Genomic DNA, 17,641 nt, shown 5'->3' with positions numbered 1-17,641 from the left:
AATTATTTATACCTGTAATTTAAAGAACTGTGCTTTTCCTTTATACACTAAAAAAATAATGTTATATTAATAGCATTATTTTTTTAGTATATAATCGTTATAAAAGTTCGATACCTCACGCAGCAATGCAAATTATGTATAGTATCGATATAATATACATGCGTTGATATATCCATTAAAAAAGAATGTCGATTGTTGCTCAGCGTGATTTCAGGTACCAGAGAAAATAAAAGTCCTTCGTCATCGGATTCTTGCAAGCTGCGTTTTTTGAACGTGAACGAGCATGTCCAGCGACATTCGAGCGCAACAAAACATCTTCCGTGAATTCAAGCTTGATTCGCACGAATCGATGTATCACAGGCGACGAAACACGGAAGCGTGTCCTGTCTGGAGCGGCGCGATCTTTTCGGTGCGGCTCGTATTTTGCGGACTCGGCAATACCATTGTGTCTGCTCCGACAACGCTGTCGCGCGCGTTGACTTCCCGCAATTACGACGATTGTCTCGATTTTTCCGCGCTTCCGGCTTTCTCACGGGCACCGCGCGCGAACACGAAGGAAGAGGGAGTGAAGGAGACGGTAAAATAGGACGGAGAGTCGCGACTTTCGGAGCACGACGGCAGAGAAGACAGTTTTCACATTAATAACGGAGGGAGCTCGATAACGTCTGGTGGAGGTAACGGGCGTTACGCGGAGACGGAAAAAGGCGCTCGATAGCGCGGGCCATCTTGTTTTTATAATTAATCGCCTGTCGCCCGGTTGAAGCGTCAGACTTTTTACTCGTCGATTATGGATCGCGCTTTTGGTCTGTTCTGGCAGCTCGTGTGTCACCGCTGATGCATTATACCGCTTATCATAACCCCGATTTATACCAATTAGCGTAAGCGACACGTAATGCTCGCGCGTACACGGTCGATCCGAGAATTACTGATGCCGATAATACGAGTACAAATTTTTTAAAACCGATTGCTTAGTATTCTTATTCCTTGTCGCGATATACTTATGGCTTCCTCGTATATAAAAAAATATATATTTATCCAGAACGCGTAGAGTATTTTCCCCAGTGATCTGTCCCTCGAACGAATTCATCAGCTTTTACGAAATTTATCTCCGACTTACCGTGCGAGTTACAACGTATCTTATCTCTCTACCACTTCTGATTTCTTTCGGGATCACGTAATGCTTGGAGAAATGACTTTTGACGGACGCGCGCGGGGCGTTGCTCGCATTAATAATCCAACTGCCGCGAGAGCGCGAATCGACGAAAGAAATAATCGGTAAGAAGAAAGACAAAGGTGCAGCAAATCGCGGAAAGAAGTTTAAGGAAAGGAGAAGGACGTAGAAACAAAGGTACAATCAGAGACTAAAGTTCCGTTTGAACAGTACTGTAACAGAATATAAAATAATGTAACGGTGCAATACTAGTAGTATAAGTATAATACTACTGCGGTATCAAAAGACTATGATGAGAATATGGACAAATTATATTGGAAACCAACAAACCTCGAATTAGTGCACAACTTCGAATTACGCCCGTTTCTGCCAATGTAGTTCAATTTTAATCTTGGTTTAACTAACTCATTATCTTTTTCTAGTTTTAAGAAGTAAAAAAAGATCAAGAGTAAGTTCATAAACCGAAATTAAAGTTAGTCTACAATGATAACAACATTGGACGCATGTAAGTAGCGTGAATGAGGGTAGCAGTAGAACCGTAAATCCCAACAGGACTCTAAATTTCATGATTTAGAAGCGAAATGATAATAACCTCGCATTATATTACGAGATCAAGAGAAAAAAAGGGAAGTTAATAAAAGAAACATTAATAATCAATTTACCAGAAAAGAAAGCAACACAAGAAAAGATAAGGTGAAGATAAATGTAACGGGCAGAATATAAAGAGAAATAAAAGATAAAATGAATGCTGCGTTAAATAAGGAATGCCTAATATCAGAAATGGAATAGGAGAGTAAAGAGAATAGTAAAAAAGAAGGAAGAGAGAATAAAAGAAGGGAATAGCGCGACGAAGATTGGGCGAATGCATACTTTCTATAGGAAAGAAAACAGTGGTGAGGTCACTTATCGTCATTTCCATACGCACGTACGGAAAACGGTCGTCTTATCTGGCGTTTCCATGAATAATTTAGAGAGCTTCGCGTGCTGAAAACTTCTGCTGTCGACGCGCGCGCGCGCGCGCGAGAGAGAGACAGAGAGCACAGAGTCGTCCGTCGGTCTCATCTCTCGATCTCTTTTTTTTTCTCATAGCAGAAGGGAAATAATATAGAAATGTTGATGCGTCTCGAGGAATGTGAGAGATGGGAGAAGCCAAAAGGAGAGCAAAAAAATCCTTGGAAACAACAGAAAGGGGAGACAAAAATCCCCCCAAGAGAGAGCAAGCGAAAAGAAAACGAGAGTAAAGACACGGTGGAAAAATAGCTGCGAACGAAGAAAGCTGCCACCTTTTCCCTATGCTCCACTTTCCTGCGGTGTGAAAGAATAACGCGTGCCAAAACGCTTTACAATTTTGTTTCCCATGCGGCGTCGCTCGAACCGAATCGATGTGACGTGCGACAACATGATACGGGGATTGCAATTGGTTTATAATTAATTGAGTGACTTAATGCCTAACGTCCTGATGGACCGCAGGTGGCTGATCGTAGATGCACAGGGTCGCATCTGTTTCGCCCCCGGCATGCACGCGAGTGTCTTACATGTGCAGTTTGTCTCTTGTAATCATAGAGAAATTTTCTATAGAGGAAGGAAGAGGCTTAAGGATGTATCAGGTGTATAGGTTCTGTAAAATGTGACTGGAATTAGAGAAATTTATGCTTTGCGTAAATAGAAATGAATATACGTATTATATATATATATGCTCAATAAAGTTAATAAGGTCAATACTTGTATTTAACAATATAGTTTAAATAATTTTTTTTTCATTTTTGTCTACTTCTTATTGGAATAATTTTAATCTAGGTTCTAAATCGCTGCCAAACTTTTTGAATTACTTTCAAATACAATATAACAAAATCTATAATTATTTCGTAACTTTTCTTTTTTGTTAAAAAAATATATTCTTAACTCCTCAGTAATGTAAAATAGATCTATCAATCTATCTCTTTATATATAAAATTTTTTCACTAAAATATGAAGATTAAAAAATTTTATCGTGTTACTTCCAACACGCATAACAGCGTAATAATTCGATATTTTATTTGCGATGAAAAGTTTCTTTTCAATAACAAAATACGTGAAAAATCTATCTAATAACGCACATTTCATTTTCTTTATCTATTATTTTATTATACATATTTATAATATTTTCCTTTCTTATTTATTTTCTTTTATATTTTTCTGGGAGCTTTTCTTCTTTTAGATATTCCGCGAAATCCAGATATGATTGCGACCTGCATTCTTTATTGTTGACAAAACGTAAAAAGCATATTGCATATCTTTTTTGAACAATAAAAGATATGGTTTTGTGTTAAACTAAATTCGTAGAGCACACACGAAACATATGCAGTAAGTTGATTCTGCAAGTCCGCGAAAAAAAGGAGTAAAAAAAAGAAGCGAAAAGCATGGCTGGAACGTGGTTTATCTTGATCTCTTTTTTTTGAACTACCATAATATCGTGATAACTCGCACTATAATGCCATTGTCAATTTTAGAAATTCGGTTTAACTCTCTTCTTTTCTTTTAATATTACACAATTCATATTGCTGTGAATATGATATGATAATATCGCAACGGCAATATCACAAAAATGAATAATATTCCGCTGCAACGCTCAAATTTAATTTTATTATTTATCACCGACGTAACAATAATGAATGTTTTCAATAAATAATGGAACTTGTGTCTATATGTCGATCTTTTATTTGAGATAATCAGGAGCCAAGACTGTTTGGTGGATGCAATTTTGGGTGAGACGAAAAATGCGTTCTTCACGGTTGTCATCGCTCTGAAGTTCCACGAAGGTTTTATTGACTCGTTCTCGGCTCTCTCTCTTTCTCTTTCTCGCTCTCGTATTTTTCTAGTCGTGAATTCGCCTGCGACATCCTCGATAACTTGAATGTGCACTGACGCAGATTTGCTTTTGTAACCATTAGTGCGAAAAATGTGGGTTTGGAACGTTACATAAAGTCGCGTTGATATAAAAGCAAACGTGTGCTTCTCGAATTATATTGGCGTTTTTCTCTCTGTAACGATAGAGAAAATTAACGATGCACTTGCATATCATGAAGCAAAGAGAGAATCAAATTGCAGGCAGAGCACAAGGATAACGCGGCATTGAGGGATCCGATCAAGAGATCCGATATTATCGAGATGTGACACCACAAATAACCGTTAAATACGTATATTCGCGAGAGACACGCTTACAATTTACGCAAACAGCTGAATCGACAGATGGAAAAAAGAAAATGCGCAAAATATCCAATCAAATGTTGTTAATAAAAAAAAATCACGACTCACCCAGCGTGCAGGAACATGTAGAAGGCAAACCTCCAGAGTTCGAGCCGTTTGTCTGGTCTGTAAATAAAGACACTGTCGATCGGCACCGGCCCGGAGGGATTCACTTCACCCATCGCTACTGTATAGTACGTGAAGAAACCAAGCTGTAACAAAAAAATTAAATAAAAAATGAATGTCGAGACAGATATGTAATAATAAATGAAGAAACTTCGCAACAAAGCTTCACAAACATCAAATTTACTCGAAGAGGAAACATTACTAAAAGTAGCAACAAGTACACTGTACTTTTTAAAAATACAAAATTGTTACTTTTAATATCATATAATTTTCTCATTTTATACATATATCTGTTATATGATATAATAAATACTATTAATATCCCCTTAAAATTTATTTCATATTTATTTCAGTTAGTATATAATTTGTTATGCTATTTTTAAGATAATACTTAGCCAATAAATTATCCTGCCTGAAGTCTAATGTTGTAAACGCTTTCTTAGCAATTTGTTTGAGTGGCCTTCTTCCGTACAAAAGAATCGTAAATGACTAGGCAGTCATAGCAAAAAAATACGGAAAAATATCAAAGAGGGAAAGAAAAGATGAACCAGCGTGTTAAAACAAATAAGATTACTCCAACTACGTGGAGTGTTTACGGTGCGTGTGATGAATTAGTCACGCAATGTAAAAGTGAACGATGCGTGTTTCATATGGAAATGCGAGTCTCAACTTTGTGCTGTATTAATAAAAATGAATCATTTTTCCCTCGTGACATTTAGATGCTAACAGATCTTGATAATGAAGCGAAAGTTATATATATTAACATTATCAGTAGAAAACTAATTTCTCTCGTATAGCATAAAAAATGTTACTCGGTTCGATACTATCATAAAAAAATTGTTATATAAGTACAGCGACCGAGATTTATTTCGAATAAGATGATAAATCGAGATAGAAATCTATTCAATGTTCAAGTTGCAAATTTTAAACATGGTTTCATTAAAATAAAATTTGATAATTTTAGTACTGTAAAGTATTTTGTAAACTATTTCCTGTACATGTTCAAGTGTTTAAATACTATTTCCAAATAATATACTTACAAATTACTAAATAATAAATAATAAATATATATATGTATACAGTGACTATCAAAAGTTTCTGATCAAGAAGTAATAGTATTATCCAGGTAAAACATTTTTATAAACAAAGGTCTAATTTACTTGATATATTGTAATATATTTATAATGTCATATTTTTAAGTTAATTATAACAAAAGTTTTATTATAACTTATAATATAAACTCTGAAAAACAGATTGACAAAAATTATCGTAAAATTGTACTCAATTGGTCGGAAACTTTTGGCAATCACTGTACAGTATATATATATATATATATATATAAATAATAAACATAAACAATGTGTTAATGTCTACCGCGTGTCTGCTCAAAATCACGCAACAAAGTTACGTGATGGAACGCAACTAAAACTCATTTACCTTAATCACGCTAAACACACTATACTGCATTCGTCTCTTGCTCGGTGCCTGACCTCGTGTAAGAATAAGGGATGACTAAGAAGAAAACGGTGAAATCGGGCGCGCAAGTGAAATGTATGCGCATAAATTGCGCAACTCTTCGCGCAATGCTATCGGCGTTGAAAGGGTTAATCAGCGAGGCGGTAGTAACCAAAAGGTACATTGAACCTATATAACGACAACGATAAAGATGTCGACCTGCGAGTGATTGTGAAAACGCTTGACTAAAAGACAGAGGGGAAATAAATGGAAAAAGTCCCACGCACGCACGCAGCACGCACGAATGCATTCGCGTTGCGTGCAACGTATTAATACCTTCGCCTTGATATGAGCCACGTTTATGCGACGTGATATTTTCCGCGAATAAAAAATTTGCTGTGCAAATAAAAACATCCCATTCGCTCAAAAATTCTTTGACTTACTCAAAAAGCTTTCTGTAAAAAAAAATTAATCAAACATTGTCATCAGCATCATCAAAATAATCAGTTTTAAGATTGTAATAAGTTTTTAATTTCAATAAGAACTAAAATTATTACTTCAATTCTTAAGTGTGACTTAATCTCCATAGATTCTGAATTTATCCCGAATTTATCCTGAATTAAATTTTAAAGTGAACGTTGTAAAAATGCAACATTCGCTTTTAGAAAGTTAAAAAATGTGTAAGGACAAATTTCCTAAAAAAATCGATATTGCAGAAGGCTTTACTACTAAATGCTAAGCGTTAATGGAACTCGTTTCAAGAGTTTTTCCTTTTCACCGTCGTTCAAAGAAATGGTATCGACGCAACTAAAATGCAAGAAGTTTCACGTGTAACGCAGACATTACGGACACATGTCGCCGTGTCGCGTCGTGCAAGGCGGGGCATCTCTTTCCCGGCGTCGCGACGCCGGGAACTTTCGGAATTAAATCGACGGCTTCGCGGTGCGAGCAGGCGAACCGTAAATAAAAGCGAAAGACGCGTTCTGTGTGCTACAGATTCGTGACTCGCGTTTGTAACCAGTGACAGGGTATACATGACGGTCGTTTACATGCCCGGATTTAATTTCGCGTTTAGTCTCATGCAAAACTCTGCGAGGTCGGCGCGGCAATGAGACCATCGTGTCGTGCGTTGCAGCTGACGAAACTATCTGAGATTGAGCTCCAAAAATGCGGGTGACATGTTTAAAAGGTTCACACAAAAAGAGAAAAAAATTACCACGCGTTTTCACAAACTCGCACTCACTATCGCAATGTTCGTTCGATTGAATGTTACTTTGTGTTGTGTGTGTGTATGTAGAAAATTATTGATATTCTCTTTATTCTGAATTGTCATTCTTAAAAAAGAAATACTCTTTCTACTTTATTATATTTTTTTCTATATAAATCATAAATGTTTTAACTTTTAAGTGAATAGGTGGAGTGGCAATAGCATCTTAAGTCTAGTTTTCTTTAAAACCTGTTCTGGAAAATAAAAATGAAACATATTACCCAGATGCCCAAAAGTTTTAAAGTTCATTTCTTTTACATTCCTCCATCTTTTCGAAGAATATAGTTAATATAAAATTAACCATAACATAATATACTAGTAAAAGAATATAATTATAAAATTAAATTTTATTTGGGGATATTCTGAGCAATCTACCTATCAACTTATGTATTTTAAAAAATTTAAAAACATCTATATACTTAAAGATTAATATTATACAAACATAACAAGAAGTTCAATAAGATGTTAATTAAGTTATAAAATAATCATATTTGCAATGTACACTTTAATATATTAAATTCGGGATAAATTCAGGCTCTGTGCAGATTAATCACACTTAAGAACTGAAAATGAAAATGTATATAGCATTCCGTTGTTATTAATTATATCACATTGCCATTTCACTGTCATTATTTAATGCAGTAATTATTGAAATGTATAAATCGACGCATCAGACATTTGAGAGATGAATCTCAATAGTAATATTAATCCTAATGGAACGTAGTATTATCTATGCTGAAGGCTCATATTCAGAATAGTCACATATTCATGGAATTCTAACTAATTAATTAACATCTAACGTTAATATCAATCTCTAGGCATTAAATATACATATGTATATTAATTACAATAATCATATTGGGGACAAAACACCAACTGAATTTACCTGACATCTTTCCATGCAAAGAAACTCTCCTCCGTCGTCCATAAAAGAACTCCGTATAGGGGGATATTGCGCAAATATACAGAGACACATCCCGTCGTTGCATTATACAAACTATCCGGCGTTTCGTAAATGACGGCGGCGATATTGCGCGGAAATATTAGAACGACGAAGAGCTCTTTACGTTGATACGGCGTATACTTGTTTTGTTCAACAAAAAGAAGATAGTTCGAATGATCTCTCCCGCGTAAGAATTTTACAATTATTTTTCTCATGTGGCTTACGGATACATAAAATACACAACTTATTCAAGAGAGAAATAATTATTTCTAATTGCGAAAATAATGCATTATAGCTCAAATATACGTATTTCAATTCGTTTCAAATACTATCATAATGAAAATAATAAACGTGACATTTAGGCTTAAATGTCCTCTCCTTGATCTAAATATTTGAATGCCTTCACGCGCGTATGATCTACACGTCGACAGTCTCCTGAAGGAAGAGAAACTTTCTACGTACGCGGAATTCTTTCGACGTCCGTTCTGAACGTTTATTATACATATCATAATAATCCCGATCACCTAATGAGTGTAATGTTGTGGAACAGGTCTCAAAACTGGCGATATAAATCAACCGGTGTAATATTACGTCGGAACGTAACGCGGCGGCCGCTTATACGCTGTATTGTTTCGGCAAAACCGAGGAAACATAATGGCGGCACCCTAAGCATAATACAGGCCCGAGCGTCGAGCCGTTTCGAAGGGGAAGCAAGGAGCCCGAGAGCGAGCAACAAATTGGTTTTAAGGCCGAGGAACTGCGCCGCTATCCGCCATTGTGGTCGCCATTAATTAGACGGGAATTTGTTCGCACGTCTTTTCGTCTCGTTTTCGCCTCCACCCTCGCACTGTGTCCCAGCCTTTGTATGGTTATTTCTTTTTTTCAGGAGAAATCTTGAGAACGATGAGTTTTTCCACAAAAAAAGATTTTCATTATAATATATAATGTTAAATTTCGAATAAATTCGAGATATAATGGTGTTTTTTTTTTATCTCCTAAAACGAAGGAAAGAGAAGTAATAAATAGTATATTGTATTTCATTGCTTTTCGGCTCCATGTCACACCGAGGATTATCGTGTTTAAAATTAGTTTGGGGATTCAGCGCACACGAGATGTAAATGGAATGAAATGTACCCCGTTGCTGTCGAAGTCTAATTCGTTCCGTAATTGATAAAAGCGCGCAACTAATAACATTTATCTGCGATTATACGCCGATGTCGGTGCAGGTAGGGAATAAACAGCACGTCGAAAATTATCGCAATACGCTCGCATGGTAGGAAGTAATTATTTGCTACAATTTCGTTTTAATTAGAGCACTTTGCGGATTTTTATCCAGTAAATAACGCAGGTAAATAATTACTCTTTCAATTACACAAATTTGTGGTACGCTTTAATGATAGTTTATTAATTGCTACTATTGTGTGCGGTTATATAAGGATTAAACCAAAACGAAAGGATGATTATTACCAGAAAACAAACAAAACTACCATATTATTAATAATGACATATACACGTAAAAGTGAGAAACAAAACAATATAAAAATGATTTCATTTAGAAAATACAAAAACTAAAAATTGTTTCAAGTATCTTCCGTGTGTCTTTTAACAATATTAACTGAGAGAAATTAAAATTTCATTTACTTTCATAATATTTTACGACATCAAAGGCCAAACTATGTTAAAATTACTGTCAGGCAGCATTTTCAGTTTTCTATTTTTAAAAATGCAATTGTAAAAATACTTTGTAAGCTATCATATTGCTTCAGTATTACTGCCATGTATATTATTCAGAATAATTAGATTTAGTTTTACCACATAGATTTTTCAGCTATTCTGCTGGTGATCTTTTTCGTATTACATTGACATTTACCACTTTTCTCACCAAAAATCTAATTAAAAAAAATATTATTAATTAAGGGGAGATAAAATTTACCGCCACTTCTCTTAAAATAATATAATAAAATACTGAACTAAAATTGTTTCTTATAGTTTTTCTTCATGTTAATTCTAATAGTAATTCCTCCATACAGTTCCATATTATTAACAATTTTTTAAATTAAATAATATTTGATTTAGTTTAAATTTAAAAGTTTTTATCTTCATACAACTTAATCAACCTAGAATGAGGCTTTTACGAATAAATGAATTCTCGAAGCTATCAGTTATCCTAACAAAAACAACGAGAAGTACTCGGCATCGTGCCACATCAATAACAACGGCGCCTTTTCCGTCCACACCGCTTAATTTTACGGCAAGTGATGCACTTCCGTCGCTCTAATGGAACCGAAAGATCCCCCCGAGAAACGGTCTCAACAGTAGGAATCCACAAATAGCTTTGCGAAAAGTCGTTCCAGTAATGTAGCTAAAATTTTTTTCATTCTTTTGTGCAGATCTGCATAAAGTTCTTATTTTTTTAGTTGCATTGTATCGATTTATCCATTATCAATGAGATGCAATTACGGTAAATTATAGCTAATAAAACAAAATATATACTATGATAAAATTATACATAATTTATATATTTATAATAGTCAATAATAATTAATTTTAAATATATATATATATATATATATATATATATATCTCTATAAATATAAAATACTGTATCAAAATGTCCTTATTTCAAGAATTTCTTTTTTTTAACTGTACTTTTCCGGGTTTTGAGTGTTTCTTACATTAAAAATAAGAAAGATGAGTTGATGATACTATTCCCACATATTTTTGTTAAGTACTTGCATAAATCTCGAAGAAAGACCTGTCGAGGTCGCAAACGTCTCCAGTCAAATGACCTTAGAAGCACAAGAAGGAAAATAAAACAGCGGAAAAAAGAAGGTTAGAGAGAGAGAAAAGGAAATTGATGAAAGAAGGGTATAGGATAAGAGATAAAGAGAAAAACGCCTGGAGGTACTCCTTATCCTGGTGGAGGGATCAGCAGGGAGGAAGAACAGGCACAGAGGAATGCAAATGGCCATGTCGGACTCGATATGCAAAGGAAGAAATATTTGAGCCGCGCGTATCGTGGATAGTATTGCGTGAAAGCCGAAGCCAAGACCTTCCGGGTTCTTATCCCGTGAAAGAAACGAGGATTGAAAGAGAGAGGGGGTTGGAGAGAGCGGAAAATAAGGTTCGTCGTCGACTATTTGAGTTTTCCGCGGAGGAACGGCGGTACGGCCGCGCATCGATGCATTGTGGGTGCATCGACACGCGATGCAATGCCGTCGATGCAGCGACAGCAGCGGGAATTTTATCTTGAAGCGGTATCGCTACGGAGATGTTGACCGCGATAACAAGACTTGCGTGATAATTTCATATTGACCTGTTTTTTCCTCTTATTTTCCATTGATCCTATCGATAAAACCCTCGAAGAGTAGATTGTGGCGTTCGAGGAATATCAATACGGATTAAACGAAAATTGACGAAATATTTAAAACAATAGAATTTCTTAACAAGAGACTAAAAAGTACGAGTATAATGTGCTGCATATATTTCTGTGATGATATATAATAGAAATGATTTACCATTTTAGGAGAAAACAAATTTAACAAATAAATATTGCAAAATTCATAAGAGATAACATGTTGATGGACAATATCTTCATATCTCGATAATAATGATGTAATTGATGTAAAATAAATAAAAGTAATTTTGATGATACTAAAAGTGAAAATTACTGCGACGTACAAAGTGTACGCTGATTTAAATTATTTTTGTACAAATATAATAACATAATGTAATATGCTAAGCCATTACCTTTATCTTAATTAAATCCGTAAAACTTTTTATGAGCATTCGATTGTGGTGTTTTAATCTCGATTTTAATTGAGTGTGAAACAATGTAGCTATATCAACACAAACATGAGCATTTGCTAGTAAACGTACTCTCACAAATGGTAATGCTTTATTTTCTAAAAAGCCACCCGTATCCGTAACTCTTCAGAGTGCCAACGCGGATCGGCGCATGGATGCACTTTCCTTGGATGCACATTCATGGGCGGTAACCAATGGGAAAGCCGAGAAACGTTGTCGGCTTTTCCGCGGCTCACAGGGAGTTTCACGGTTGAATATCCCGACTGGTGCTGATAGCACCGCGTCTATCGTTCGTATTTTCCTCGCCGAGAACGAAAGCTTGACAAGCTTGAGAAAGATTATCTCTGTGAACAACACACTTGTTGTCGTTTAAATAAAGTAACACTCGTTATTTTGTATTTTTACGAAATAATATTATTGCTCTCAACGTCGATAAAATAAAACAATCGTATACTTTATTGAAACAGCTAACAGCCTGGCAGCTGTTTATTTATTTAAATATCGCATTTGTTAATTATGGGACAAAATATTTGTCCCGTTAGTTAATCGAAAAAGTAATATCTTTTAAATATATATTATACAATTAATTTTATTAATAAATATAGGTCCTCATAATACTTCTTTTCTGTAAAAAAAGGATTGTACGTATATATTTGTAAATTAGTAATATTATACCAATATAAAAAGACGTTTGAGATATATTATATAAAATGTGTTATTTAATAAAAGTTTTCCAACTGCGATTGTTTTAATTAGCAAAAACATTAAATATTATTTTATATATTGTTAGACTATATATTCTTATATATACATATGATTACCGAACACGTTTTTTGAAACTATTGAGTCTTCTTCTTTCCAAGATAGCCACGTGTCATTGGACAGATATTACGGATTAATCTTCAGAAGAAAATAGAGGCGTTTAACTCTCCCGGTATAAAGTTTTCCAATTTCGGTGGACGATATCTAATCCCCGGTGAGCAACGTTTACCTCTTCGTCACACCATCGTGATGCTATGACCCCACCAGCCGTTCAGCGTCAAGCCGGCCCTTTCCTCTCTTCGCCGTGAATTCCGGCGAATTCCACCGCGAGTTATGCAGACAGTACGGTAATTGTTCCATTACCGCGAGCCCCTCTGTTCCCGCTGCGTAACGTATGGCCGTTTAACGGCAACTTTTACGGATACTCCGTGTCGCAATTAACGTCGTATCTAATCCTGGGACGGCGATTAAGCGGAAACGCGAACGTAGACTTTTTCGACGCCCGCGAGGTATACGGCGGCGCGAAATTTCGACTCGTTATCTCCTAACTTCGGGAAGCTCCGCTATGTCACTAATGGAAATAACACGCACGTATACGAATAGACATACGTCCAGCCAAATATGTCGAAAATGTATTCAATTTCGCTTGAATCACTATCCTGATACAAAATGTAAAATAAATTGATTATTTACAAAAATTCGGTCCCTTATATACGTAATAAAAAACTTAACGTAGGATAAATTGTGAATATTAAAAATAAGGATTTTATAAAAAAAAAATTACCTTTCTAAATAATGGTTTATCGCTAATAGAAAAAGTGAAAAATTACAAGGTAAAATTACAAGATTTGTATCTCTTAAATATTCCCGTAAATTTTTTCCAGGTTTTTTATGTATATCAGCGAAATGGGAACTTTAAACGTCCCTCGTCCTATTATCTTCTATTAATTCATCCTACCACTCCCTTTATTCGTAATTTAGAATTACCCTGGGTATCGTAGACTACAATGGAGCGAAATAATCTCACGTAAACTTTATAACATTCTCTCATCTACGCTGAAACGGAATTACGAAAAAATTTCATCTCGCAAAGCATATTCAGAATTACAGCAAGATTTAATCCGTAATATCGCTATTGCCCCTCTTACACAGCGATCATTATTTAGCCAGGCTTATGAGATGCAAATGAGATATTACTTTATTAAGCACGCTCGATAAACGCACTTATTAAATGAAAACAAAGCTAACATGTGTCCAGGAGGACAAACAGATTCGAATACCGTTAATTATCCGAAATACGTCATTATGTACATATAAACAGCGTTTATGATGATGACTCAATAGATCGATAATGTTAATAACGGAAAGCAATATATCAATGCCACTACATTTATTTACATATTAGTCTTGCCTCGGGGAGAAGTATAATCCGTAACATTTTATATCTCTGTATATAAAAAGCACGAGAGAGAGAGAGAGAGAGAGAGAGGAGGTGGGGAGAAAGAAATCGCTCTGGATCATTCTCAGCACTTTGTGCATCTCCGCTAATCGAGAATAATTTGCAAATGCATAATGCACTCGAGACTGCATTACGCTGCAAGCCTGCCTTGCGTCGCAGAATGCGCAGCAGGAAGGATACAAAATCGAGGTGCCGCGGCAGCAACGGCGGCGGTAACAGCAGCGGCGGCAGCAGCGGGTTGTTTCGAGGGTAAAGAGGAAAAATGAAGCAATTAACCCGAGTGTCAGCTAATGAAGCTTAATAAGGGTATCCCAGTTCGCGCAAGCCGTAATGCGCGGCTGTGTGTGCGCGCACACGTGTATCCGCGTTTTAATTAATACCCTCTTAGTCCAACGACACATATTTCCTTACCGAGCCGGTGTGCGTTGCCGCCATTGTCTCTATTGTTTTCTCATCATAACGTTATGCGCTCGGAAGCGTGCGTCATTAGATGCATTCTCCCAACGGATCTCGTCGTACTCGATCTTTTCCCCTTGTGCTGCAGTCCGTTTCTTCAATCGAGACGATATTTTTAATTTAATGTAACGAGATATGCTTCTTGATATCGTCGTTTCTGCGTTCGCTATTCGCGCTTGATTTTTATTAGCTGGAAGCATGGAGACATTAAAAGTTAATGTCAAAGCAAAAAACGGATTCTTCTTCACGGTGAACTTAATAACACCTCGAGAGAAAGAAAAAGAGAACAGAGAAGAGTGCTTTGATTTTAATTACGCATTGCGAGCACTCATTTTTTGCTGCTGGATTTAGTATTATTAATCCTTAAACGCTATATATTATAGGGAATAAAATGCTTTGGACGCATGCAGTACGCACTGGTGTACCTACATTAAAGCTGTCGTATATAAATTGATGTAAAAATGTGTTTAATATGAATATATAATACAGATTAAACCATAATATTCAATATATTTTATTACGCTATTAAGTAAAATTTGTATTTTATAATTTGAAACATTTGCATTTTATTTTTACACAGATTAAATCAGTGTACAACGGCTTTAATATGCAGTGCGCTTTAATGCATCTAACTATTATAATTCGCTATTATAGTTTTACATAAGAACCACATACTTAACTTAACTCATAGTGTATCCAACCCGATTACTAACTTTCATAAAAAAGAATATGTTGTAATAATTATTTTTAATTAAAACGCGAACATTAAAAAATATATTATTTGTAGTTATTTTTATTAATAAAAATGTTATAATATAAAAGAAAACACAAATTTTGAAATATCTTCTTTTCTTCTTTGTATTGTTGAAGAAGATAAATTAAATGTCTTCTTACCTAGTATTTCAAAAACTAAAAACATTAAATTTGAAGAAAAAAATATGCTGTAGTTGAACATTCAAAAAATGTACGATAAATTCGGATATGGTGGATTTAGACCATTTTTCGATTCACACACATTATTATTTGAAGATTATTCATTCATTAATGTTATTTCTTATACGTCAAAGAAAAAAGATGTCATTACATGTTTCAATCTGTTAGACAGATTAACGAATTTTCAAAATGATAAAAATATAAATCTTATAAAAGAAAAAACTGAATATACCATATTGGAAAGATGTTTAAGAGTTAACACCACTGCGTTACGAATTTGTTATTTGTTATCACATTGACCACGTGACATGTCATATATCGCATGAAGGGAGGGAAGGTAGAAAGGGCATGTAGACGCGAATGAAGCATGTCGCATTTTCGACGTGAATTTATCTGACGCTAGATCGAGCGAGCGATTCTTTTCACTCAACCAAATGGACCTCCTCTTTCCCCTGGACATCACGCTTTATTTTTTTTTCACATGTTTCTCGTGACGTTTCGTCATGGTTTTTCTCGGCGATTGCTTTCCGGTGGAATGATAAATGAAATTACTCGCACACTAAATTTGGTACGTTTTACGAGAAGTGCTATATCAGTCTGATATCCATTATTCATTACTGACAAAAATTTCCTCCAATATTAAGAACGTTATCGGATGTGCAAGATATAAACTATCACTTACGATATGTATACGATATTTATTTAGTTCTCAATAAAAAAAAGTTTTACATTACGAAGATATCATCTACACCGTTTTACGTTTGCGTATTCTACTTCGATACCAATGTTACAGCAATAAATGTTTAAACACTTGCGTGCGATTCACTTGCAAGTTAGCGATCGGTTACTCAGGTATTAAAAAAAGTACAAGGGTTCCGTCGCATAAATTCATCCATAGTTTTAACGAGGTTTGCGTGCCCGTAGCTAGGAATTAAGCGCACTCTTGCCACTTTTATCCGTCCTCTAAAGTGTCGGTTAAATATTCCTTCTGAAAGAATTTTACAGCGAACGAACGTTATGCGAGTGTTATAACAAAGAGGGAACGGAGAAATGAGGAGAAATGAAGGCTGAGAGGGGAAGAGAAAGACAGGAAAATGGCAGAGATGATAAAGGTAAAGGCGGAATTAATTTATTACAGTCCCTCCGGGGTTAGATAAAACAAAACGACACAACGAGAGCTTGCAGTAAAAGACAGTATCAACGAACGAAAAAAAAGCGGCGTAATAATGCCGAGTGGGTGGGATTAAAGGCAGGATTAATTAATTACTTTCGCAAACTGGTACCACCGAATTAGTCCCTCGGAAGAGCGAGCGAGGCGTGGAGCTCTTGTCATAGCACGAATCGAATGGTAGACAGAAATTTCCAGGCACGAAACACGCATCCATTCCTCCCCTTTTGATCTCCTCGTTAGATTCAGATTTCAATGAAGAGAAACTTTAAATAACAATTACTGTAAAGTAATTAATTCTATTAGAATTGTAAAATATATAAATATTAAATCAGCGTTATTTATTATGAAAATGGCTTAAGTCAGCAAGAAGATAATTTTATAACATACTTAATAATTATGTTAATAAACTTCTTAATTTTTTGTTTTTTTATAAAATATATCACGAAAAGATATTTCCAATAAAATTGCATTTTTCATAAAATATGTTTAGAAAACCTTTGGTTTTATAATACACGAAAATGACAATATAATTTATATAATAATGTAATACAGAATAATATGGAAGTACAATATTTTCAATTTATTTCTTCCTTTATAATCTGTGAATATAAAAGTAGGAATTATCTCTTCGTAAAAAATGTATCGGTTAGTATAAGTTAATATAATAGTTCCAGTTAAAATAGGAGAGTATACAATAATTACTTATATACACTTCCATTACTGCCATATCAAATTTTAATGACAGATACTTCCGCGAATGAAGTTTATTCTCACTTCGAGAGACGCAAGTTATTTAAAGATGAAAAAAAAAAGAGAAGCAGAATTGTGAAATAATGGTCGGAAAGGGTAGTGGATAATTAAAGAGG

At 35.1% G+C, this 17,641-nt stretch overlaps 1 protein-coding gene across 1 annotated transcript in view; it reads right to left on the bottom strand.

Annotated features, from left to right (window-relative positions):
• The window catches only part of LOC108777904 (stem cell tumor), a 157,888-nt gene that overhangs the window by 25,946 nt on the left and 114,301 nt on the right, over positions 1-17,641 (bottom strand). Inside the window, exon 3 of the mRNA XM_018544903.1 lies at positions 4,466-4,608. Coding sequence (XP_018400405.1) covers positions 4,466-4,608 — 143 coding nt within the window. The remainder of the gene's footprint in view (positions 1-4,465; positions 4,609-17,641) is intronic.

The sequence above is a fragment of the Cyphomyrmex costatus genome, unplaced genomic scaffold (assembly GCF_001594065.2).
Source record: "Cyphomyrmex costatus isolate MS0001 unplaced genomic scaffold, Ccosl1.0 scaffold116, whole genome shotgun sequence".
NCBI classification, from domain to species: Eukaryota; Metazoa; Arthropoda; class Insecta; order Hymenoptera; family Formicidae; genus Cyphomyrmex; species Cyphomyrmex costatus.
Note: the sequence above shows the minus strand (reverse complement) of the source record. Positions and strands in the feature narration are given on the sequence as shown.